Raw genomic sequence first — 24081 nt, 5'->3', positions numbered from 1 at the left:
GGGATTTGTAGTCCTTTGCAGGTCAGCGTCGTGTCGTCAGGACTACAAACACCCATAGTTCAGCAAAGGTCGCATCCTGCCATATTATATTATATTATATTATATTATATTATATTATATTATATTATAAGACTTTGGTGGCAAGTAGTCCAACAATTTAAAAAATTAGAGTTTGCAAAGAATTCATTGCATTCTCAAGGTATCTCTGTCCACATAATAAAGAGTTAAAAACCAATATAATATGGCTGTTCTATGCATATAGACATCTTACTCATTTATTGTTTCGCTTTCACATTTAATTTATAACATTTAATTTCAGAATAATGTATTGTTATTACTGATTTTTGTCCACTATATTAATTAATGTAAAGTACTATAAAGTACTTAATGTTCCATTTTGCTTTTATTTAGTTCATATTTTTTATTAATAAACATACATCAAATAGAAAATGGCATTTTACAACCATCTATGAAAAAAGATCCTGCCAGAGTACAGCACCATATTTCACAACGCACAGCTGAATTCTTTTCTCTCCTTGTACGCCCCCTGGTGTCAGAGTGTGTTAAATGTCTGAAAATCACAGGCCTGGCATTGTGGACTCGACACAAAATCAATTCGGAAAACTAGCCAACATCATTCAGTGATAACTGTCAGCCTGAGCATTTGCTTTTCTATCAGCTTCATTGAGGAAATCCTGATCAGGGTAAATAAGGAAGCCAGTAAAGGTGCTGTCAGTCCAGAAAGGGTCAAAGAACAGTCCATTCTGCTCAGAATAGAAGATCTGCAGCCAGACCTGATCCGCCTCCTTCAGGTGGAGAACAGTAGAACCTGATGCCACATCATGGTTCCCTGTGTTGGCATCAAATGTCTTGATCTTGTACTGTCCATTGTGCACCAGTCCGATGGCCAGGTGCTTGTTGGCCAGTGTGATGTCGTATGTGAAATAATAGACTCCAGGGATAGCACAGTCAAACTTCCCACTGCTGGCATTGTAGTGGTTTCCCTCATTCAACAGAATACGGCTGAAGCGGATAGGCGTTCGCTCTTTAGGGTAGCTTTTAGTGACTGCCACAGAGAAGGCTGATCGGGCTGGACTGCCACAGTTACAGCCTCCAGGAGCTCCTTGCTGACCTATGTCGCCAACCTCTCCTTTTTGTCCATGTTTTCCAGCCACCCCTGGAGGTCCACGTAGTCCCTTCAGCCCTCGAGGTCCAGCCTTTCCGATTACACCTTGACGGCCTTTCACACCAGGCTTACCTGGATTCCCAGTCCTCCCTGATTCACCTGACAACAGACACAAAATTACGACAGGATGGCAAAACAATGTTTGTGCTTATCACAGTGTAAAAACTATCCCTGACAGATTAATCCTTGTTTGGAAACAGCCCATAAACACAATCAGTTTGCAGCATGTGGTTCTGTTTTGAAAACACTTCATTCCTTTTTATTGACTTGGTCGTGATTAAAACTACAGAACATTTGCAGCAAGCTAGTGATGACTGCCAAGGCTGATAAATTCTCTGATGCTTCAAATCTGTGGTGACACTCAACAACAACAGGCTGTCTAGGAACTGAGTGGGGATCCAGACATGAAACTATCTGATGCCTACAAAGCAGAGAAGAGCTAGGAAATGACATCAAAGGCTCCACTGTCTGAAATGTCATTAAGGAATTACAGGTAAGACTACATGTGGAGGAGCAAAAAATACCTCTCAGTAAGCACACAGAAATATTCTGATGTGGGTCTGTGAGGGGCATGGGACTCACAGACCAAAGAACGAATCAGTTCCACCAGTTATCAGAAAATCTGGATGTAAACCTCACAAGTCAGACAGCAAACTGAACGAAGGCTTCAGTGACAGAGCACTGACCCAAAGAAGAAAAACATCATAACTTCATCAACAAATATAACCTGAGGCTTTTTGAGGATTCTCCACAGAATAAATAACATTTACATCACTGTAAATCTTTAGGGAACTGTACTGTTATTAGTTTATCATTTATGTTTCAAGAGCTGCATCTACTTCTTAATCCTTAGAAAACTGCCAACATATAAAATCTTACCACCTCATTTTAAATGGTGAAGGCTAAAGCTGCATAAAATACTTCAGTAACATCAAACTGAACTCAAAGCATAATGAAACTTTATTGTATTAACTGTGTCACACAGCTGGAGCCTCTGAGACCCCAAACAGAAGTAATGTGACATTTTATGTTAAAAACTCATATCAACACGTTTTATTTTCAAATTATTTTCAAATAATGATATGTTAGAATATATTCTATGTATAGTATGGTGTTGAGTAGGAGTCAGACAGAAATACCTTTCCCTCCCTTTTCTCCTTTCTCTCCATCCATCCCATCAGGACCATCCTTCCCTGGAGGACCCATGGGTCCCATTGTCCCCAGTGATCCAGGGGCTCCTGGGTTTCCTGGGGGTCCTGCCGGGCCTGGCAGGCTGCAGACCAGCTGGGAGGAGTGGACGGTGAAATTATGGCCTCTCTTGGACGAGGAATTAGTCGACTGTGACACGACAACTGACAACGCACAGATCATCACACACATCTGGAACATGATGGACACTGTAAAGTCACAAGAAGAGAAAGGACAGAAACTGTTTTTGTTAAACATATGCACATGATGCAGACATCTTTTCACATCTAGAGTATAAAATAGAGGCAAGTAGAGTACATGCGTGGCATCTTGAGCTATAATCAGATAAATAATGTGTACAATTGTGTAAATGTGTGATCAGTTTGTTTGATAAAAGGAAAGAATGTAACTTACCGCCTGTTTTCCAAAGGGTGTGTGTACCGGTAAGCCATTTTTAAAAGTAAGGAGGAACTACTCACCACTCTTTCAGGGCCTTTTTTCTGCTCGAAGGCACACAAACTTCCCTACATGGTTTTCCAGTTAATGTGTGAGGTAGCATTCTCAAAGAGAAGCACTGCAGAGAAATGAGCAGTCCAGGGAATCATCGTCTGTAGAACATCCACCCTGTTCAAGAGAGTCCAGAGCCAAAGAATACTTTCACCATGATGTCATTAAATTCAAGTCAGTGCAGCAACAATACGCAGCTGAAGGAGTGACGCAACACACACTGATGCACACAATTCACACACTGTTAGCATGAGAAAAAGAAATTTAACATAAAAGTTTGTAAAGCAACATACCGAATTGTCATTAAATAGATAGTCAAGTTAAGATTGGGCGGATCCATTGCATTTACTTTTTACAGTAAATGTGAACATAAATGTTTGTTTCTATAGAGACGACCAAAAAGTAACGACACTCAGAGACTCAGACAACACCTGACTGTATATGCTGTACCATTATATATCCTGACACCTTCGCACTCATCATTGATAACTTAAGGACATTATCAGTATTGAACAGGCAGAGATCATGTCCAATTGAAAGTTTGTACTTACTATTGCTTAAATCTAATGTATAAGCTTCACTGAATTTGACACTGAAGAATATTTTCACATGTACTTGCTGAAAGCTCTTAACTGATTTTCTGTATAAAACATTCACACCTGTGGTGCTTGTGCACTCAGGATCAACTGAGTGTAATAGATGTGACTGAAAATACCTTAACAGTGATCCAATGGACACTAGTTAATATTGTCTTACACTGACACAAGAAACTCCCTATATAAAAGTGTAATAAATTGTACACATAGCACAATAGACTGGAAGATTTTTTTATTATAAAAACACAATTATCTCATGAAAGGGAATGACATGCTCCTGAACTTAAGGTGGCCTTTGTTTTGACTTAAATATGTTTAAAAAGCTTTAATTAAACCTTCCTGTGGATCCGAGTACAAGCAAAAACAACTTTTATTTTGTCCTCTAGTCAACCTGCAGCTTCAAAAACAAATGAATTTTTTTAAAGTAAAGTACTGTACATAGTTTTTCTACTATTTGCGACCACAAAAAAATGACTGTTTTTTTATTGAGCAGCTGCTCTGGCGGAGTCCTTGGAGAAAGCTTGTGGGAGTCAGCAGTGTTTAAGAAGGGGTCACTGTCCCAGGAAGGAAGCCATGGGATCATCTGGCCGGCAGCGTTTCATGCGGAAAGCTTCTATCTCCTCCTCGGTGGGTGCTTTCAATTCCTGCAGGCTGCTGTATGGTCTCTTCCTCTCATCCAGTTGCATCAATGCTTCTACATGCTTCACTCGCCTGTCTTCTGCTTCCAGAGCCTAAAAGAAAGAATGAGGTTAACAGCAAAGCAAACCAAAAACAGAGGTACCTAAAAACGTGTAGAACCATGTTTACCTTCTTTAGTTTCTCCTTCTTCTTCTCCTCGTCCTCTGAGTCACTGCTGCCAGAGCCATGCCTCTTCTTTTTGTTCTTCTTTTTCTTCTTCTTATCTTTTGTTATCTTTTCTCGATGCATCTGTTAAGTACAGAAATTGGTATTAAGAACAGAGAAGAAGGTCTTTCTACCAGCACTTAAACTTTGCAACACTGGTAGCTCAGTCTTGCTCATGCTTAATCTCCGTTCTCAGTCTTTTCACTTACTTCCAGCAGAGACTTGGGCTGTTCTTCCTCCTGTGGTTCAGTTAGTCCCTCCTCAAATGGAACACAGTCTGTGTTGTTCTGTGCAAAAAAAAAAATATGAGTATTTAATTTAAAAGCTACCGGTAACTGACATTTCATGTGTATCAAGCATTGGCTTTCAACACAGCTGGTACATATACTCACTACTTCAATTCCTGCATCTCCTGTACAATAACTCTGTTTGACCATGGAATGACAGCACTTATAGCCCCAAAAGCCATCCTTCCAGTAGGAGCCCCAAATACACTAAAAGAAAAAAGATTTTTTAGAATACAATGTTATTAACATGTAATAACATTAGAGAGATCTTCAAGAGTCTTTCTTCTACTGTTCTTACAGTGTGGTTGTTGATGAGCACATCCTCCTCGTACTTTGAGCGGGCGACAGCCTTCTCCAGTCCTTTCAGTACAGCGCCGTGACGAGAGTACTCCACATAGTCCTCAGTCTGAGCCAGTAACAGCTCCCGTGGTGGTGCATCTAAATGCTGCTGACCTCCATACTGCCACACAAAGAAGCAAAAAGACTGTCAGTAAAGTATTCACTTGCTAACTACTTTTGACCTAAACATTTTAAAAATGGCTGTCCGAAGTGGAGGGAAACATAGTGACAGCACCGATATTATTGTCCACAGCCTGACCGACAGAATGAGCCATAAGATGATAAAGAAATACATGAGCACTGCAGAAGACATTGAACGTTTCTAAAGACTACGGCAGCTGTGTACCTTCTCCAGGATGCTCTCCCTCTGTGTCTCTTTAAAGTCCTCCTTCTTGACCTTGAAGGACCGGTGGAGCACCTCGAGCTTGGTGGGGTCAGCCTGCAGATGGACCTCAGTGCCTCTCTCATAAGCCTCCCAGGCAAACACTGCCACATTACATTACAAGGGACAGAACACATATCCAAATGTAAATGTCTTTAACTGTCATTTCCAACATAAAGTGCAGGGGCAGTGAGTTGCTGAAGAGCATAGGGCATATCTTTGTTACTTACATTGTGTTTGAGCCATGGTGACTGTGTCTCCAGAATACCGAACAAAGTTGTCCCCAGCATACCCCACTCTGTAAAACAAGAGTTTGGACATTATTTCAGTAAAAGACCCAAGTTATCTGGAAATACATTAACAATAACTTACTCATCAGGGTTCTTGCCAGTGTTTGAATACGGGTTCTCCCTCATAGCTCGAGTCTTTGGATCATAGTATGCTGAATTTGGATCCAGATTCCTCAAGTACTGTAAAAAATACACAATGAATAGATCACTGAATGCATTAGACCCTCACCTCTCATTTCATAAACTTCTATAACAGAAATTAGAGGGGACCCGAAGCCTCCTCTTATTGTATTTTATTCAAACTATGACTGAAACGACTTACTTTGGCTGTATCTTCTCTAATACGCAGATTCCTGACAGTGATTCGTCTCTTGGAGTCAAAGTTCTGACCAGGCATGTCGATATCATCTGCGTATTTGTCTTCATCCTCATCCTCACTGTCATGTTCTCGCTCCTTCAAAGAAAAAGCAGGTTTTACCTCTAAAATTAAGCAACAAAACAATCGTTGTTATTACTTGGTTATTACTAAACACTTACAGTTTGGTCAAGTTTTCCAGAGGCAAGCTCATCTTGAAGTTTCTGTGCCTTTAGCGTCCTTTTGGCCTGAAAACAATACAAAGCAAATAACAAATCAGTTGTGTAGTACAACTGTAGTCAATAACAGATACAACAACACAGTGTTTTGAGTTTAGTGTTCTTGGAAGCTGAAACAGGACTATGACAGGACAGGACTATGTCTAAATACATTCTGATAAAACAAATGTTCTTACATCAGGTTTTGATTTTATATATATACACAGGTTCAAAGTGTGTGGTTCAATGTATCTTTCTGTTTAGTCAAGCATAATTTAGCACAGGATAGCTTACCAAATCTACTTTGGCATACTCTTCAACAATGCGCTGGTGTTCTTCAGGGTCATATCCATTCCAGCGATCACGCTTTCCATCATAATCCAAGTCCAGCAGGACTTGACTGTGTTCATCTGGAGCTATCCCTGTTCCTGTGAACTTTGCCCCAACTTTTCTGGGTCGCTGATGGGACAAAAGTTAAAATCAGATATTAAAAAATATACAAACATTTTGTTATACAGAAAACAGAAAATGGAAAAAAAATTACCTCCAAACAGTCTTTCTTTTTGTGTGTCATGGCGCCGCAGTTTTCACAAGCACCCTTACGAAATTTAGTCACAACTGCATTCTGTGGAGATACAAAATAAGATTTATGTTACTATGATATTTTTTCTTTTTCAATGATGTGAAAGTAGGTAATGCTTGTCATCCTTGCCTCTTGCACTCCTCTTTTGTACCAATCTGCGATGGCCGAGTTGTGTGTGTCCTGCGTCTGTGGTCTTTGATGCTTTAGCGTGGGTCTTTTAGATGGGTCAATGTACCATGGTACTGATGAAATATATTGTGGGATGTGAGGGTTGATGTCCCTTGGAAACACAAATATATCACAACATTACTAACTGAAACGTTTCCAGTGCGAAGACAATACGAAAAGGCAATACACCCAGCTGGAACATTTCTCAAACTGCTTATGAGAAGACACACTGCACACACACAAGCTTACTTTCCCTCCTCGTCCACCTCAGCTGGAGCGTTTCCCAGCTTCCTCTGCTCCTCCAGCTCCTTCTTCTTCCTCCAGTCCTCCCTGGTCATCTTTTTGGGCTCATCTAGGCCCACGATCCCCTCGGTGTTCGCGCTGGTCTGCTCCGTCATGACTAAACCTGCCACACACAAACACTTATTTAATCGACTGCAGCAACATTTGCGTCCAGAATATGTTTATTGCCTTGCTAGTCGTGTTCACACAAAGTTACGACATCCTTACTGTAACGTTTGCTGAGCTAACTGTTTACGAGCAGAATGGCCTGTATTTAGGTCATATTTAATTTATTGAGTTACTTCGTTACCTTGGTAAAGCCCAGGAATAACCGAGAAAGTATTATTTCCTCCGTAAAACCAGTATTCCCTCTAAACGTTGCCTTTTTTGAAGTTCGTTCGCTGTGTTTTTAGTAAAACGCGTCCGTCGCCATTTTACCTCTATTCCGGTGACGTCAGATCCTTTCTTCCTCGATGGTGTTTACCGCGCCACTGTCTATTTAACAAAGCTCCTCGCTGTGTCCCAACCGATTAAAAAAGGTTGTCTTTACCGTTAGCTCATCACTATTTGTTTATCTCTGCAAAGAACCAAAGAAATACCAATGAATATTTTCAGTTACAGGACCTGATGATCCACAAATGACTGGAGCTATTTTGGAACTATGCGGCATCAAAGCGCAATAATAATAATTACTTTGATTGCCGTTGCTAGGCAATCAAACTCTTTGTTCTTCACACTCTCTCTTCTTCTTCTTTCTTATTCTTTCGTACGTTTTTTGGCGCAGCGTATGTTCAGCATACATTGACCGATTTCAGCCATTCAGCTATTAAAATGTTCATCTCACAGAGGAGATTCCGGGTCAACTTCAAGTTTTTTTTTTTTTTTTTAAATTATAATTTTTCAAATATTAAGCAATTTATGCGTCATTTTCAACATGGGAGTCTATGGAGGAGCCTTCAAAACCACCTTCAACTTTGGCATGTAACTAGTTCCACATGTTTTCAGCTACAGAAACCATTCAAACATCATTCTGTTCAGCTCTCCAAGGGCTATTAAACGTGTATTTGTTCAAATATGTTTCGTTTTGAAAATATAATAAAAATTCAAAAGCCATTTAACATTGAAGTCTTAACCGTGTTTCAGCAAATTAAATTCAGATTGCTTCACATCAGGGTTCAAAGCAATGCTTCAGCTGCAGAAATCAAACTTGCATTTTCATCAGGAAATGCCCTTTCCTAGTTGATCTTGGTGTTATCATAAGGAGTCTAAAACTACTTCAGTCCTTATACTCTATGGGTCATTTACAGGCAATAATTCAGGTGTTTTGTAACATATTGTTTTTCATAAATAATCTGATCACACTGCACAGAAAAATTTTCTATCAGAAAGGGGTAAATATTTCCCCAATCACCTAAACACAGATTAAATAATCCTATTTGTGGAGAAATAAATGGCACTTTAAGGTACGGGAATGACCCAGAAATGAAATATTGCTATTTTTCCTGTTTTCATCAAGGTTGTTTTAGTGTTAGTTTTGTTTTGGAGCTATCAAGCCTTAGAGGTTTCCTTTCTTCTCTCCAATATAATAAAGCTAGATATAGCACAAAAAAAAAAAAATATGCAGGATTTTTTTCTGCAGAAATATTTCCTTTTCTACCAAACTACACTCAGGAACTGTATCACTGCACAGAATGCAGTGACATGTCATGGGTGGATGCCTGCTGACAAACTTGTACCAAAACAACATTTGAAAAAGGTAAGATGTTCCATTAAATTCTAAATTGTAGGTCGCAGATTAAAAAAAAAATGTTGTAGACAAGTTTCTGTCTGCTGGATGTCACTGTAAGAAAACAAAATACAGACCACTAAATGAATAAGTACACCATTATTTCCCTATGTGCTCTGACCTGTCTGGAGTTTAAATACAGAAACTAAGACTCTTTTTGTCATGAGAAGAATCATCGACAGCCTGATGACTCCAGTGGGTTTATTTTTGAATATCACAAGCGAGAGAACATGATTTTGATGATTCCTGTTAAGACAGTAACGACAATGTAGGATGTTCTTATGGTGACAGTCTGGTGTGGTGAAACCTCTCACCGTTTTCTTATATTCCAAACATTAAAAAAGGCCAAAAAATGTAAACAATGTTAAGAGAAACAACAACAGAACGTAACAGCACCAGACACAAATAAACATATTGACAAAAGTATAAAGGAACTGAGTCAATCAGCCGGTAAGCCTTTAGCACCAGTATACATCTCCACTGTCGGTCCTACAGTCCGGAGATGAGAAGGCCTTGTTGTACCAAAAGTGAAGGCAGTGTTGCGTTCAAGTAGGTACCAAAATATGAAACTTTTCAGTCCTTTCACTGTCTGAGAGGTTTTGAGAGTATGAATGAAGGAATGGTCTGTGTCACTTATCCTCATCCTCCACTCTTCCCCACTCCCCCTCATCTCCATCTTCATATTCTCCCCAAGTGTCATACACATCCCCTCCTTCCTCTTCCTCCTCCTCATCATCGTCGTCATCATCTTCCTCCACCAAATCACCTCCATACACTGGCTCCTCTTCCTCCTCCTCATCTTCAACTATCTCCATCTTCTCCATATCATTCTCTTCTTCCTCTGTTTCTTCTTCTTCTTCTTCTTCATCATCGTCACCATCTTCCACTTCTTCCATATCTAACCCACACACCTCCCCGTCCTCCACCTCTCCGTCCTCTCTCTCATCCTTGGAGGAGGCAGGGGTGAAGAAAGGTTTTTCCTCAGTTCTATCTGTGAGGTAAGACCTGCTGGAGGGGACAAAGCTCGAGGTAGCAGTCTTTGTGTTGATGTAAAGACGAGGTGGAGGCTCCTGCATAGGTGGTGCTGGGTGGACAGCAGGGGAGGAAATGGAAGCCGCAGCAAAGGAAGAGGACGAAGAGGAGGAAGAAGATGAAGAAGAGGCTCTTCTGGACTCTGGGACCAGAGGGAGAGTAATGGGCACAGCCATGGAGCTGGGCCTCATGGAGGTCACGTTGGGCACATATTCACGTATTTCCCCTGGCTCCAGTGGTTCGGGCCCACAGGGGTCGTGCTCACTGCAAGACAACTTGCCGTCCAGCTTGGAGATGAACAGCATTCCTTCTCGATGTTCCTTACAGTACGAGCTGGGGCACATCTCACAGAACGACGCTGCTTCTTTACCACATATATCACACTGGTGCCATGGACACTCCCATCGCCCTGGAGATGAGAGAGAGGTTTTAGGTTAAAATGTACAAATATAGCAAGATTTTAAACCATCAACATTGATTGAAATAAATAAATCATAAAAGCCATTGGAGTGTGTTTAAAGCAGCAGCTGAATGGCCATGTGCCAAAAACTGCAGTTCCTTCAATGGCCACTTGAGACTGGCTCTAAAAGCGAGTCAAACCTTAGTGTTAAAATGTCCAGTTTTACAACAGATATAAATATGCTTGGAGCCTGGTACACGTTTGGACTCTGTAGACCATATCAAACAGACATAGGGTCACACAGCTCATCTAATTGTTATTGTGCTCAAGGAAACTCTTGCATGTACAGTACCAATTTTCCTCCTCTACTTGCCTGCAGGTCTCTTTGACAAGTTGAGACAGTCTGCGTGATAGACTTTCGGGCAGCCGGGCTTCTTGCAGGACACTATCTGGCCCCCGTCACCACAGCTGAAGCACTCATCTTCCCTCTCCTTGGTTACTTCTTGCTTTGTCTTCTTCTTCATGGAAACCCTTCGTTTGCCTTCTTTCATCTTATCAGCTGGTGGCTGGTTCTAAATCACAGATAAGGAACAGAAAGGTTACAAGCAGCTCCGTGCATGAAATCACGACCAAAGCAAGAATTAATATATGAAGATCTACCTTTGGTCGAACACCCAGAAAACCACTACAGTTGGGCGCTCCACATTTACAGGCAGTCTTTCCATTGCCACGACATTCCAGGTTGTAGTTGAAAGTCAGCTCCACACCTAAAGAACATGTTTTATTAGATCACTTGGTAAAATAAACAGTCTGAGTTTTTGATCCACGACAGCATGTCACTCAAACCTTGTGGGATGTCTTGTAGAGCGAACAGCCCCACTCTGGTGTCCCCATTCACTGTCCACTTCTGAGTCTCACAGTTTGGCTGACAGCTGTGGTTCATGAAGCGAGCCTGGTTTCCTTTGGGCCCAGCGTCAATGATCCGGTCCTGGAGAAGAAAAAAAAAACACAAGCAGGTTTACACAAGTCGCTAAGCTGTGCCAAATCCAGCCTGTTTTTTGGGGGTTGGTGGCACACAATCACCTTGTCCAGTGTAAGCATATAGAAGTTACAGATGTCGTTCTCCTGAGCGTGTCTGATCCTGGCTCGGCATTCTTCTTCATCTATCACCTCTCCCACATATTCAATCACAAAAGCTCCCTACAGACAAAACATAAAGTTGAATAAAATGTGGTAAAAAAAATAATCTTTACTCTATTTTTCCCCCATCCTACCTTCTTGATGTCCGACACAGCGCGTAAACCCCAGCCACAGCCAAGTGTCCGGAAAATCTCCACAGCTGTGTACTGGCGCTTTGTGAAAGCCTGGTTCTGACATCTCTCCCCTGCTGCACACACCTGAGGGTGGCACTCGTACATCAGCATGCGATTAATGCACTCTGAGTCGATACCGCATGGGTTCTCATCAGAGGCCTTGCAGTTACAGCGTGGGATCTCTGACAAGTCGGCTGTGATAATCTGCACCTTCCCAATCGTCCGGTTTACCTGATAAAGGGGGAGAGAGGCAGGATGTGTTTTACAGCACATCTGAGGAAGCTAGTCTTAGTTTGGTGTAAAGTGAGTGACTTGTAGTACCCTTATGTGCCTGTATGGAGGAGGTTTCTTGTCATTCTTTCTGTCCTCCTGAAGCTGCCTCATTTCTTTTTCTGCTTGAAGTTCTTTGAACCGCTCCGCTGCTTCTGTCAAGGCTGTAAATACAGACACCATTGTCAATACCTTTAAAAGCCCATCTTGCACCACAGATAAAACAAAGACTTAGGAGAAAGTACTTCACAAGCACTTAGGCATACATACCCTTCTTGTACACTGCATCTGCACCTTTACCCATCTTTTCTATGTTGTGAGTATCACCCTCCATGTAGGGAAAGACTCTAGCCTGGTATGTCCACACAAAATCTTTGGAGCCAAAGAATTGCACCGGGAACTCCCCCACCTCATGTTTCATCCTTAAGATGTTATTAGGGACATCTTTGGCCAGACAGACTTCAGCAGGCCACCATCTAAAGAAGAGTCAGAAATACAGATATGGATCCATTAGTTGATGGGCAGAGCGACTGTGTGTGGGGGGAGGGGCAGTGGTTTGCCCTTACCTGTAACGCCCCCATTTGACCCACAATATGTCTTTAATGCGAGGCTTCTTTCCAGCCTTGCAGTCATTACAGAACCAGCTACCCTGAGGCATCTCCATGTTCAAACATTCCTGGTGGAAAGCAGCAGGACAGGCTTCACAGCAGAGCAGGCTGCCCCCTTTAAAAACACATTCACTGTTATTAGTGATTAGCAATGTTTTGTTGCTTTAAGGTTTACACGTGTATCTAGCTCTGTAATCCATGCGATCATTACAACATATGATCACAGAGACAGAAGAGCAGACTGACCTTCAGAGCAGACGAAGCACCAGCTGACGTTGATGTGTTCATGGTTCTTGCAGCCTTTGCGGGGAGTGAAGTGGTTTGGACAGAGGAAACTATTGTTCGCCAGCACAACACTGCCTGCTGCCATGCAGTTGTCATTGGCATGATAGGCAACAGGACAGCGTACACATCGAGCCAACCGGCCTAAAGCACAAATGCATAAATGAAAGAACGGCTTAATTCATGCACATCTGGAATTTCAGTCACATTAAACAAATGGCATACAATGCTCTCAGATCTTTCAAACACACTTTCATTACAAAGCCTGACACAAAGACACTGACTGCTATGGAAATACTAGGAGAAATGACATAAAGCAACGGAAGTCATTAAATGTTAAGCTCTTGTACAGTCAGCATTGTGTGGAGCCACATCAAAACGCAGTTAACACCCACACTTTGTTTTGCAGGGGCTGTTCTAAGAATATTATATGAACAAAGCATCTCAGGTCAGGTTTTGTGTCTAAAAAAACTGCCAGAGTTGAGACATACTTTTGAACGCATCCATCTCTGCCTACACTAAGGCGAGTGAGTCATTCAGGAAAAAAGGGCTTAATAATCACCAAAACAAATCCAGACTTCTCCAGGCATGAAATTGAATCTCCTCAACACTGAGTTCAAAGGAGGTCATTGATACTCATTCAAAGTTGTATGCAAAAAAGCAAAGATGGTATACAAAATCACACCAACACCTGTTCCACGCCCAGTACTGGTTTCATTTTGGATATTTTGATTTTCCCTGTGACTTTTTCCTTTTTGATTTTTAATAAAGAGCACATTCACAACATGTTTCTCTTTTTGGGTTTTACCGTTCTGCTCTAGGTTGCAAACAAACCCGCCAGCCAACTGTTTGCAAGGTTGCAGCATAGATGAGCGCCCAAAATCAAAGCTCACATGCACTCTGACAGCGTATTAATTTTCATAAGCTATGTAAAACAGCTTATATGGCAAAAACAAATATTTTGTGCATGAAAACATTCCGAGTGTGTATGAAAGCATCTCAGGCTTTGCATCTAACCACACATGAACCTAGCTAACAGTGACAATTATAACTAATCTAATACAAGTGCCTCACTTATATAAAACAAAATTCAGGCATGAGACTAAACACTTGACTTTGTCAAGGACAAAGTTGTTTGATTGCATTTCTGGAAAATTGAACTGATAAGCATTACATGAGGCGACGGCTCACCTTTGGAGCTGCAGACATTGAGTGGGTTGGTGATGTGGCAGGACAGACACACATGCAACGAGCAGCGGAATCCTTTGTTATTTGGCTGTGTGGCTGAGAAGGCCATTATACAGTCGGTGTGATAGAACTTCCCACAGAGTGGTATTATGCAGCGCTTGACCTCATTATCAGACTTCTTACACACAAAACATGTGTGGTGACCTGAAAGAACAACATAAATGGATAAAAACAATTGTATCATTTTACGTTATAGTTAGCGACATGCAGGTCTTGTCAAACACAAAGTGTACTCACCACTCTTGCATTCATGACAAAGGAATTTTCCCTTTGGAGCTACTGAGAGGCCAATACACTGTGGATGAAAGGCTCCGTAACAGTGGCCGTCACACAACAGCAGGTCTCCAGTTCTCTCACACACCTGCACATACACATGCTAATTATTTCTGAAACCTAGGCATAGAGAAACTACATACATATAATACAGATTCTGATTGTTTGCCTCACCTGACAGACATTCTCCTTTAAGCATGTAGCACCTATTTTCCCTTTTCCATCCACCTGGGATGTCAGGCCATCATTCAAGCTAACAGGTAGCACCTACAGAGATTTTCTGTTGTTACTAACAGGCATTGACAAATATACAGATTATTTTTCTCTTTGATAGATGATTTTCTTACCTCAGTTTTGGGAGTTAGTGTTCCAGTGTGTTTCTCCTCAGTTGTCCAGGCCTCCATCTCTGCCTCCTGCCTGGGGGTTTTGGATCTCTGGGGGCTGGGAGACCTGCTCTCTGCAGGCTTAGAGGCGGCGGCGGCAGGAGCAGGAGCAGGAGCAGGAGCAGGAGAAGGAGCAGAGGATGTGCCTGGCGCAAGCTTCTCTTTCTTTACAGACCCAACCTGTGAGATTTCATTGTTTTTAGCAGACTTTAACATAAATAATAATAACATTGCTGGGCTATACCAACAGAGTTTGGTTGTAGTACCTGATTTTTCTTGACTACCACCTTCACCTCTGATATAATTCCACTGTGTCGCTTAAATTCCTAAAGAACAATAAAAAAAAAAACACTGTCAAATCCATTCAACATCTCACAATGATTGATGCTGGCTTTCCATCTCAATCCAACAAACCTTCTTCTTTGAAGGAGCAACTGACACTTCTTCTATGGTACAATCCAGCACCTTGTGTGACAGCTTCCTTGGCCTTTTTTTTTCTTGGACTAAAGATCTCGAGTCTAAGGCAAAAATAATTCAACAATGACATCTCCGAGAAATCAAAAAGGTTGTATTGTTATCTGACATCGTATTCAGTTAAATTACCAGATTTAGGAGGTAGACTAGTTTCTTCTGCTGTCTCTGCCTCAAAGGAGGGCTGTGTTGCGACTGGAGATACAGGCGGCGCTACAGGAGAAAGCTCATCCTGAGAAGGACTCTGTTCCCGCTCTGCTGGAGCCTCTGCAGGCTCTGCACATGGCGAGGGTGAGGTAACAATATCCGATGTGGTGCTGAGATTGTGGAGTGCTGTCATCCCTGAAGTCTGCTGCATGAGCACGAGACAACAAAAAAGTTGGAGTAGATTAAACTGTCTACACAGACTGACATATCCCAGTAACATGTTGTGGTTTTCCAGAGACACTGATTAATATCAACCTACAGCAGCACAAAGAACAGAAAATATGTAACAATATGTTTAAGACATTATTAACACATTTAATGGCATTTGTAAGAGCTTTAAAAATGAAAACGTTGGCTAGAGTAATAATAAGAAAAGCTTTCGGATGGCAGCTGATGCTGACACAGACTGCTCAACTGTGTAAAAATGATTTGTAGCCGGTCCCTGTGGAAAGTTGTGTCGAATCAAGGAAATCATGTACATTTCTTAGCATTTTGTTTTTGTGAGTGACCCTGTAGCGAGTCCAGGAAGGTGCATTGATCCAGTCATTATCCCTGACAGCTCAGAACACACTGTGAGTGAAGTGAAAGCAAGTGAAAACAAGAGCCTTCAGTACTGTCAGGAATGATTGACTTCTTACCAGTTTGGAAGTTTCAGACGCATGTCTTTTTGATTTCTTTTTTGGGGCAAATATTTGTTCATACTCCTCAGTTGACTCTAGGAGTCTTTTGGTTGGTTTCCGGAGACGTTTGTTCTCGGCATGTCCTGTGCAAAAACAAATAAAACACAAATCAGTTTTTCCGTCTCATCAGACAAACTCAGCGGAGTTTGCTTGTGTCTTACCAGCTGAGCTGCTTGCATCTGAGAAATGAGAGTCATTCTCTGCATGCCCCTCAGCCTCCAGATCAAGTCCCGGTGATGTGCTCAGGTTGTAAGACTCCTTTACTTCACCTAAAACATCACCCTGATCCTCCTCCACCATCAGCCAGCGCTTCTTTGGAGCCACTGTGGATTCTGAGTTCTTGTGGAGGTAGCTGGTGGAAGGATCAGCAGCAACATGAGAATCAGATCCAGCATTAGCCAAGTCTGCATGCCCGCTAACAAACTCCCTGCCGTAAGCCATGGCAGCCAGGTCTGAAGAAAGGCCGGGTATGTTAAGTTTCAGTTTGGCAGGCAGCCTTTGCTTTCTACGCTGCTTGTCTGCACTTCCAGGCTGAGTGTGAACAGGAAAGTCTTCACAATGGTAGGTGTCAGCTCTCATGATACCTTTAGTCTTGTTCTTGGTTTTCACTGCTGCATTCCGGGTTGATGTGGATTTCCCTGACTGGCCATTTTCAAGTTTAATCCCATGAGTTACACCATCACAAGAACCTTTCAGAGGGTCACCCTCTGTGGAAGTAGGGATCACCAGAGGTTCTTCCTTGATTAAAACTGGTGACGGTGGAACCGTTAGAGGTTTACCTTCTTTTTCTCTGATATCGTGCATATCTTTCAGGAGCATCAGGAAAGTACTGAATTTATAGTTGGAGTCCGGCCGGAAAACACTCATGTCAGAGTCGCTGCTGTCCTCTGCTGCAAGAGATTTAAACATGAGTTCCTTCACATCATGGAACGCACCCACTGGAGACAGAGGTAAGGATGGGGGAGTAGTTGACAGATCTGGGACTTCCATCTTGATCTTAACAGGTTGCACAGTGACTTCGGCTGAGTCCGCACACTTAGACCTAATCAATGAGCCATTATGAATGAGTTTCTTGTCAAGCTTCCTTACATGCTTTTTTGGTGAGGTGTGATTTCCAACAGAGGACATGTTTCTGGGAGATTCCCTGTCAGGAGACCTTTCAGCTGTGATGGAAGAATTATCAGGACAAACATCGTGATCTGTTGAGATTTGGCTTGTGGCCAGTGCATCTTTGAGATCGGTCTCTTCCTCTGCTTTTAAAGCCCTTGTCATCAGACGACTGCTGGCAGGAAGATCCGCAGAGTGCTTTTTACCTGAACTGTACATCCGTTCCAAACAGCTGCCCAACTTCTGTTCAGGGTTTCTATCCTTAGATGTCAATTTATTTTTTAAAATACCAGATGAATCAGCACATTGGTTGACCTCTTCAGTGTTCTTTTTAGCTTTTGTTGCACCTGGTTCTTTTCTGATGAGTCCATCCATATTCTTAATCGGAGACACAGCTGTGCGTTTAGGACGATGCAGCATTGGAACTGAATCCAGGTCAGCGTACGGCGAGTCCTTTGGCTCGTCTTTCAGTGCATGTACTGTGGTATGAAACTGCTTTGTGACAGTAGGTGATTCCTTTGACCCGCTGACTATATGACCAAATATATCTGACAAACATTTCTTTTTCCTCTTGCAGGATTTATTCTTATTTGTTTGGCAGGTGGAGTTTTTAAGGAGCTGGCGCTCATTTCCATTGGGGGCTATGTGCCGTGATGGAGGTCCACAGGGGTCCACAGCAGAGACAGAAGGGGCCACCTCTGGCTTTTCTGAGGGAAGTGGGCTAGGTACACGCTCCTCTCCAATGGGTACTGAAAGTGCACTTTCCCTATTCCTCTGTCGTCCAGGGAGCAGAAACTCTGCTTCTGCCACACTGACTTTCCATGCAGTCTGCAAACTTTTAGGTATCTACCAAAAAAACAGGAAAAACAATCACAGTGATGGTCACAGTAAAGAACTATAAGATCAATTTAAAGTATTTACCGTGTATTTGTAGTCCCTCTCCTTCTGCTTCCCCCTCCGTCTGAGCACAGGAAGGTCTTCAAACTGCTGGCCTCCTTCAAAAGAAAAAACAGCATTCCCTGGAACCCAGGCTCTCTCTATAATCTCCCCAACTGTCTCCAGGAAGTACATCCGACAAGGACGAGGACTTGGAGCTGGGACAAAATTTAAAAAATTAAGGCTCATTAATTACACAACATTTCTTTGATTGGTTTCACCTATCGGGTTAAAGGTCAAGTATTCATGTCAAGCCTCACCTTTCATCTTAGTGTGGACGCCCTCGCCTGGGTCACAGGTGATTTGGCAGGGCCACCACGGCCGCCTGTTGAATTTTGCCCACACCAGGTCACCCTCCAAGTATTTCACTGCAGGAGGAGGCTTTTTCTTTGGGCTGTTGGACTAATCAGTACAATGAAATACTTTACTTTAATACTTTAATATTAGAAGCACAGAGTGCTAGCTATCAAAATTCCTGTCATGTTTGAGCTATGAGTCTAAAAAATGACATATTAAAAAGAAAAGAGCATCCTTTGCATTCTAATATTATAATAGCACTGTTGGAAACCTGTAATGTCTCCCCCTTGATTTGAACTTTTTTCTGATTTCAAACATCACACGATTCATATGAATGTATATATACATATTATACCGTAAAACTTCAAATAATAGCCGAGCCCCGAACTGACGGAGGTTCCGTTTACAGGCCCGGTCCGAATATGGATTTGGACATATAAAGGCCGGCCTCAATTATAAGCCAGGTCTGATTTTCTCATAAGGTAAGGAGCAAACAACATTTTATGCCAACGTGTGACGTTGTCATAGAGACACATAAACAAGGCTAAGGAAATGTACGATGACATTAATGATGGAAGGGATGTGGACAACTTTTCAGCTAGTTCTGGATGGCTTTTTCGCCAGAATAATTAGAGGGCCTGCCCCAAATACAAGCAGGGACAATTTTGCGATTTAGGCAAATAAAGGCCCGGGCTATTATTTGAAGTTTTACAGTATATCAATATAAAACCAAATCAGATAGGTGTCCAGAGAAGTTGGCCAAAAGTTTCAGACTCACATTTGAGTTGGTGCCAGCCGGTGAGATAAGTCCAGGGTCAACAGGAGAGGTAAGTTCACCATCACTGTCTGATTCTTCACCCAAGCTCCACCCATCTCTCATAGTGATTTCTGGCAGTGCACTAAGACTTAGTGTAGGGTTAAGTTCAGATATAGTTTTGGACATTAGATTAAAGACTGTAGGTTTGTATGTCCTTTTCTCCACCCCTGAGTTGCATGATGTCTTACGCTCAGAAACCGTTTGGTCCACACTTAGTTTTAGGGGGTGGTGAAAAGGGGTGACGTTCTCACGGCTGTTGTGCCTCCCCTCCTCCTCCTCCTCCTCCTCCTCCTCCTCCTCCTCTTTAATGTCACTGCTGTCAAACAGTGTGGACTCAAAATGCAGGTAGCCATTTGGGATGGGTGAACAGTGCTCAAAGCTGTCCGAACTATGAGGGGAGAAGCCATTTCTGTTCACGTCCTGTAGGGTCTCAAATGGCTCCACGTCTTCATTGCCTGGAGATGGAGGCAGCTGGACTGATGGTGCCTCAAACTCATCATCATCACTGATAGGGCTTGCGCAGGGCAAGCTGCTCTGAGGATGGATGTCCCTCCCTAGGTCGGGTTTGTTGACCACAGGGTTAAGGTCCAGCGGCCTCCTCGGCGGGCTGTAGCAGTGAGACCGGTCTGGCTGGCTGTACCCCAGTAAAGCAGGTTGTTTGAGGCAGGAGGATGACAGTTGTGAAGTGTGGTCTGATCCTCGCTTCACAGTACCACATTGGTTTCCATAGGAAGTGCTTACAAGGCCATTGCAGGGCCTCAGCTCTGGCTGGCTTGAGCCAAACACCGAGCCTACCCTAGGACCCCGTCTGTATGACTGATTCATGTTGTCATGCCTACATCCTGTCAAATACAAAGAGGCAGGGTTAGATGGGGAAACTGTGCCATTTAAGTTTCCCGCTGTGTACAGTATGGGAGCGTTATTGACTCTTATCCCGCACAACACAAGCAAAGCATGCTGACAGAAGCACACACACATTTTCAAAACAAGAGCAGTCCGACAGGAAACCCGTGAAAGAGCATACCAGCTAAGGACTGCGCGCACACACTCACTCACACTAATAAGCCGACATTGCATGGCCTCCATTCTAGTGGCCAGTCGGACGGCACAAGACAAAACACACAACCGCTCCGTTCACACATTTCATTCACAAACTATTAGAAAATAACGCCGCTTTGTCTGATGGTCGTGGGTCATGGCGATCGCTGACTAGTACAGTCAATGGAGGAGCGCTGAAGCTGTAGTAGAGGTGGTGACACTGAGCCATCACAGAAGCAGTGAGTGGCTCACACAAACAAGCTACAGCCACACACCGACATAGGAAGCTGCTATTAACTCAACACAAAAAAGGGCTGATCGGCACTAAGTTCACCACACTGCCAACACATGGGGGGAACGTGAAGAACTCACCATTTGGAGGTCGGTCACCGTGAAACCAACAGCCGATCTTTGATAATGTGGCACAAAATGAGTGTTTTTCTCGGTTTGTGGAAGCAGATCTGCACAAGCCCAGCTGCAGCAGCACTAGTAGTAGGCCAAGGCACAGCTCTCATTCTCGGCACTTCATCGCCTCATCAGCGGCGGCCCTCTGAAAAAAAAACTGTAACATTCAATACAAAATAACAAGTAAGTCTCCATTACGCTGCAACATCTTGCAGCGACGAATTTCAGTGTGCCTTAACCGGTCCCCTAACAGCCACAGTGGCTTATTCACTATATGGTTTTTGCCTGCTGTCGAAGTGCCCCCGGTAATGTTAAAACAAGCCCAGACTGACTGTGTTGGTGAGCAGCAACCAATCGGCACTGCTACCCAACCCCCCGTCTGCAGAGGGCCGTGACACTCACCCTCCTAACACACATGCACGCACACTCACAGGCACGCACGCACACAAGCCTGCACATGCACGCGCGTGTACGTCCCAGGTGAAGTTTCTGTTAGTTAATGATAAATAATATCAGCGATAATATCACGTGGATTATTGGCCTGTTTTTTTAGAAACTGGCACCGTTTCTGCGCGCATTTCCCATCTCATTGTCCAAGTTTATAAACTGACCCAGGCCCGTGTGTCTGTGAGCAGCAGCAGCAACAGCAGCAGGGCAGATCCACAAAAACAAAAAATAAAAAACAAAAACGAGCGCTTATAAACACAACCACACGGCCTGTCCGGTCAAACCAAACCTCCGTGCGCCATGTTGCCTCTCCACGGAGAGCTCTGACATGAGGAAACAGGCCGCTAGGCGCTCAGGAAAATGACATAAAGAAGGGGAGAGGCGGTGTGTGGCCGTGTGTCGGGTTCCACTCCGATTAAAAAACACCTTCCTACCATGTTTCAGCTTTGCCCTCATATAACATTCACCATTTGGTGCGCGTGTAAATGGAAACATATTCAGAAATGGCAACGCGCACACTTAAGGGCGCAGAGTATAAGCTCGGTGCAGCGGCCCAATGATGAAACAAAGACCATCCTGTTACGTGTCGACTTGACAGCGGAGGAACTTACCTCTCTGTGCTTTCTTTCTGTTTTATTTGTTCGTATTTTATTTGTTTATTTGTCAAATGTTTCAGCTGAATAATCATGTAGAAAGAACTGGCAGATCCGAGAGGTAATTCTAAAACATTAAGTTTTACCCCTCTCTCTCTCACATGTTTAAAAATACACCTTAGAAGCCCATGACTGTCTGAACGCCATAATTTAATTTAACTAGGGGGGTTAATAAAAACGTTAATGATTGCTATTGTCTGGAGACACAGGCCCTCTTGTGTCCACAGGGAGAATAACATGCTTTCAATTTAACAGGAAACCCGTGTGTGAAAAGGTTTCTTTTATTTCGGTTTCACATACAGAACATTAGTCTTATTACACATTCCACAAAGCATTGTTTTTTTTTTCCTCTCATGACCAAATTACATGTAAACCTGCTGATAGCATGAGAGAGTGTGTGGATGGATGTTACAACACAGATTTAAAACTATATTTACAGGATGCAGAAAAACAACAACTCATAGAGCTCCACCGGGTCAAGCTAATAAAAACATAGTGCAGTGTTATATCACAGACAACACATACTGTAAAAGGACAACTACACGCTCACATCTATGCTGAGGGAGGAAAAAGTAATTTGATAAATGTAGAAATGTTAAAGCAGAGGAACGGATTCTTTCTTCCCTATACTGATCAGTGTGATTAGTTTCTGTGCATGCATCTCTGCCAGACGGGAACATAAACAGAAGTCTAATTCAGTCGTTTATTATGTGAGGATAACGAGAATGTCACACAGACAGAGAAAAAGTTCATTCAGCAAATATTTGAGAAATGTTTTCTGAGACGTCTTTCATGCATAACTACTCGTTGGTTTCATCCATTTTACCACTGGGCTCACAGAGGTCTCTTTTCTCCATCACTGTGTATGGAAAAGGTGGAACGTCACAGCTAGTAAAGTCCAGTTTTTTGGGAACACTACAGTTGCTAAAGTCAAGTTTCTTGTTGCTGTCACAGCCAAGCTCAAGCTTCTTGAGCCGTGCTAGACTCTTGATGCTTCCGGGCGGTCTTCCAGGGCTGACTTTATATCCGGCAGCTTTGGTAGTTCCAAGAGGCCTCCCTGGGCTGGTTTTGAAGCCAGCCGCTCTAGTTGTCCCGAGTGGGCGTCCAGTACTTGTACGATAGCCGGCTGATTTTGTGGTCCCTGATGGCCTCCCTCTCCGCCCTGATTTCACTATGCCTTTCTTTTTCTTGGAGCCATCAGGCCCCAGAGCCTCACCAGCCCTGATTCTGACTGCCTGCGGCTGAAAGTCAGTCTGGGTCTCCTGCAGCTGACATGCCATGGCTTTGTGCATTCCCTGTGGCAAAGGGGCAAGGCCGGCGAGGGACAGCTGCAGACCAGGGTTTGTGGGAGAGTGGTAGAATTTGTTGGATTGTGTGCTACATAAATCAAAGTGGCTGGCTGAATGACAGTCCTCAGCCAGTCCACTCATACAATAGTCGCTGCTGCTGCTGGTCACTTGATGCATCATTTTCTGGTGGGGTGCAAAAAAAAGGCAAATATTAGGTAGAAGAGCCTCATGTACTCTGACAAGTATAAACCAAAAAGACGTCTTACATACTTTACTTTTGCAACAAGCAGGCCTTTCAGCGTTGCAACATAAAAAATAAATGAGGTCAAGAAAAAAGTGGCTTTAAATACATTTATAGCGTGCAATAGGTGCGGCATGCACGTCAATAAATGTAACTGCCTACTGCCGAAAAACGCTCAACTATTTTCACAAATGTAAAATGAACAGTTCGTACCTCATTTGTTGTTGGATGTTGGGCTAGAAAGGGTTAATAACGAATCGTATACATTTTCCCTCCCTGACAGCCACAACATCTTTGTGAAGGAGCTGCTCAGACTACGCCCTGCCGTCTGAGAGTATTGTCTTGAAGCAGGATAGTGATTTCTGCTGCCCGTGTCATGCTCAGTTAATCCTTTACGCAGGAGCTTTAGATGAGAGGGGCAGCCATTTTCGCCTGGACAACAAAAAAATAATAAAACAAAATGCGCCTAGCACGCATGCGCAAAAGGCTTCCAGGAAACGTAGCCGCAGATCCATGTGACGCAACGTGCAAAATGCGCGCCGCTGGTCATAATGAATCATTATAAATACAATTATACGAATAAATTTAAACATTATATACACATCTTATGCTGAATTATGATCATGGTATTATTGATAAGGACCTATCGATAGGTCTGTACAGCACTAAGTTGT

General features: G+C 42.9%; 4 protein-coding genes across 5 annotated transcripts; all 4 read right to left on the bottom strand.

The window, feature by feature from the left end:
* Positions 1-384: 384 nt before the first annotated feature.
* Positions 385-3028, bottom strand: c1qtnf2 (C1q and TNF related 2). The gene is made up of 3 exons (XM_028416623.1): positions 2854-3028; positions 2326-2583; positions 385-1285 (listed from the first exon to the last, which is right to left on the bottom strand). The coding sequence occupies exons 2-3, from the start codon at positions 2573-2575 to the stop codon at positions 639-641; spliced, it is 897 nt and encodes a 298-aa protein (XP_028272424.1). The 5' UTR covers positions 2576-2583; positions 2854-3028; the 3' UTR covers positions 385-638.
* A 664-nt stretch (positions 3029-3692) lies between these two features.
* Positions 3693-7800, bottom strand: slu7 (SLU7 homolog, splicing factor). Of its 2 annotated transcripts, none has more exons than XM_028416622.1 (15): positions 7663-7800; positions 7192-7348; positions 6904-7054; positions 6736-6816; positions 6486-6650; positions 6156-6221; positions 5941-6072; positions 5701-5798; positions 5559-5626; positions 5293-5432; positions 4906-5067; positions 4713-4814; positions 4530-4607; positions 4285-4404; positions 3693-4208 (listed from the first exon to the last, which is right to left on the bottom strand). In XM_028416622.1, the coding sequence occupies exons 2-15, from the start codon at positions 7338-7340 to the stop codon at positions 4029-4031; spliced, it is 1692 nt and encodes a 563-aa protein (XP_028272423.1). In that variant the 5' UTR covers positions 7341-7348; positions 7663-7800; the 3' UTR covers positions 3693-4028. The 2 variants fall into 2 exon arrangements, with proteins under 2 accessions (XP_028272423.1, XP_028272422.1); XM_028416621.1 differs by having other exon boundaries at positions 7535-7694.
* Positions 7801-9196: 1396 nt separating this feature from the next.
* Positions 9197-21527, bottom strand: nsd1a (nuclear receptor binding SET domain protein 1a). Its single transcript, XM_028415561.1, has 23 exons — positions 20745-21527; positions 19296-20176; positions 18481-18622; positions 18206-18378; positions 16339-18130; positions 16136-16260; positions 15423-15642; positions 15234-15337; positions 15086-15145; positions 14784-14999; positions 14611-14703; positions 14401-14524; positions 14107-14307; positions 12880-13059; positions 12592-12748; positions 12296-12501; positions 12077-12189; positions 11717-11986; positions 11526-11642; positions 11289-11430; positions 11103-11209; positions 10816-11014; positions 9197-10451 (listed from the first exon to the last, which is right to left on the bottom strand). Exons 2-23 carry the CDS (start codon positions 20157-20159, stop codon positions 9640-9642), a joined length of 6417 nt encoding a protein of 2138 aa, XP_028271362.1. The 5' UTR covers positions 20160-20176; positions 20745-21527; the 3' UTR covers positions 9197-9639.
* Positions 21528-22140: 613 nt separating this feature from the next.
* LOC114442205 (UPF0461 protein C5orf24 homolog) lies at positions 22141-23834 on the bottom strand. The gene is made up of 2 exons (XM_075353416.1): positions 23621-23834; positions 22141-23349 (listed from the first exon to the last, which is right to left on the bottom strand). The coding sequence occupies exon 2, from the start codon at positions 23344-23346 to the stop codon at positions 22678-22680; it is 669 nt and encodes a 222-aa protein (XP_075209531.1). The 5' UTR covers positions 23347-23349; positions 23621-23834; the 3' UTR covers positions 22141-22677.
* Between the last annotated feature and the right edge of the window lie 247 nt (positions 23835-24081).

The sequence above is a fragment of the Parambassis ranga genome, chromosome 10 (assembly GCF_900634625.1).
Source record: "Parambassis ranga chromosome 10, fParRan2.1, whole genome shotgun sequence".
In the NCBI taxonomy this organism is placed as follows: domain Eukaryota; kingdom Metazoa; phylum Chordata; class Actinopteri; family Ambassidae; genus Parambassis; species Parambassis ranga.
The sequence above is the reverse complement of the archived record's forward strand: the minus strand, read 5'-3'. Positions and strand labels throughout refer to the sequence as shown.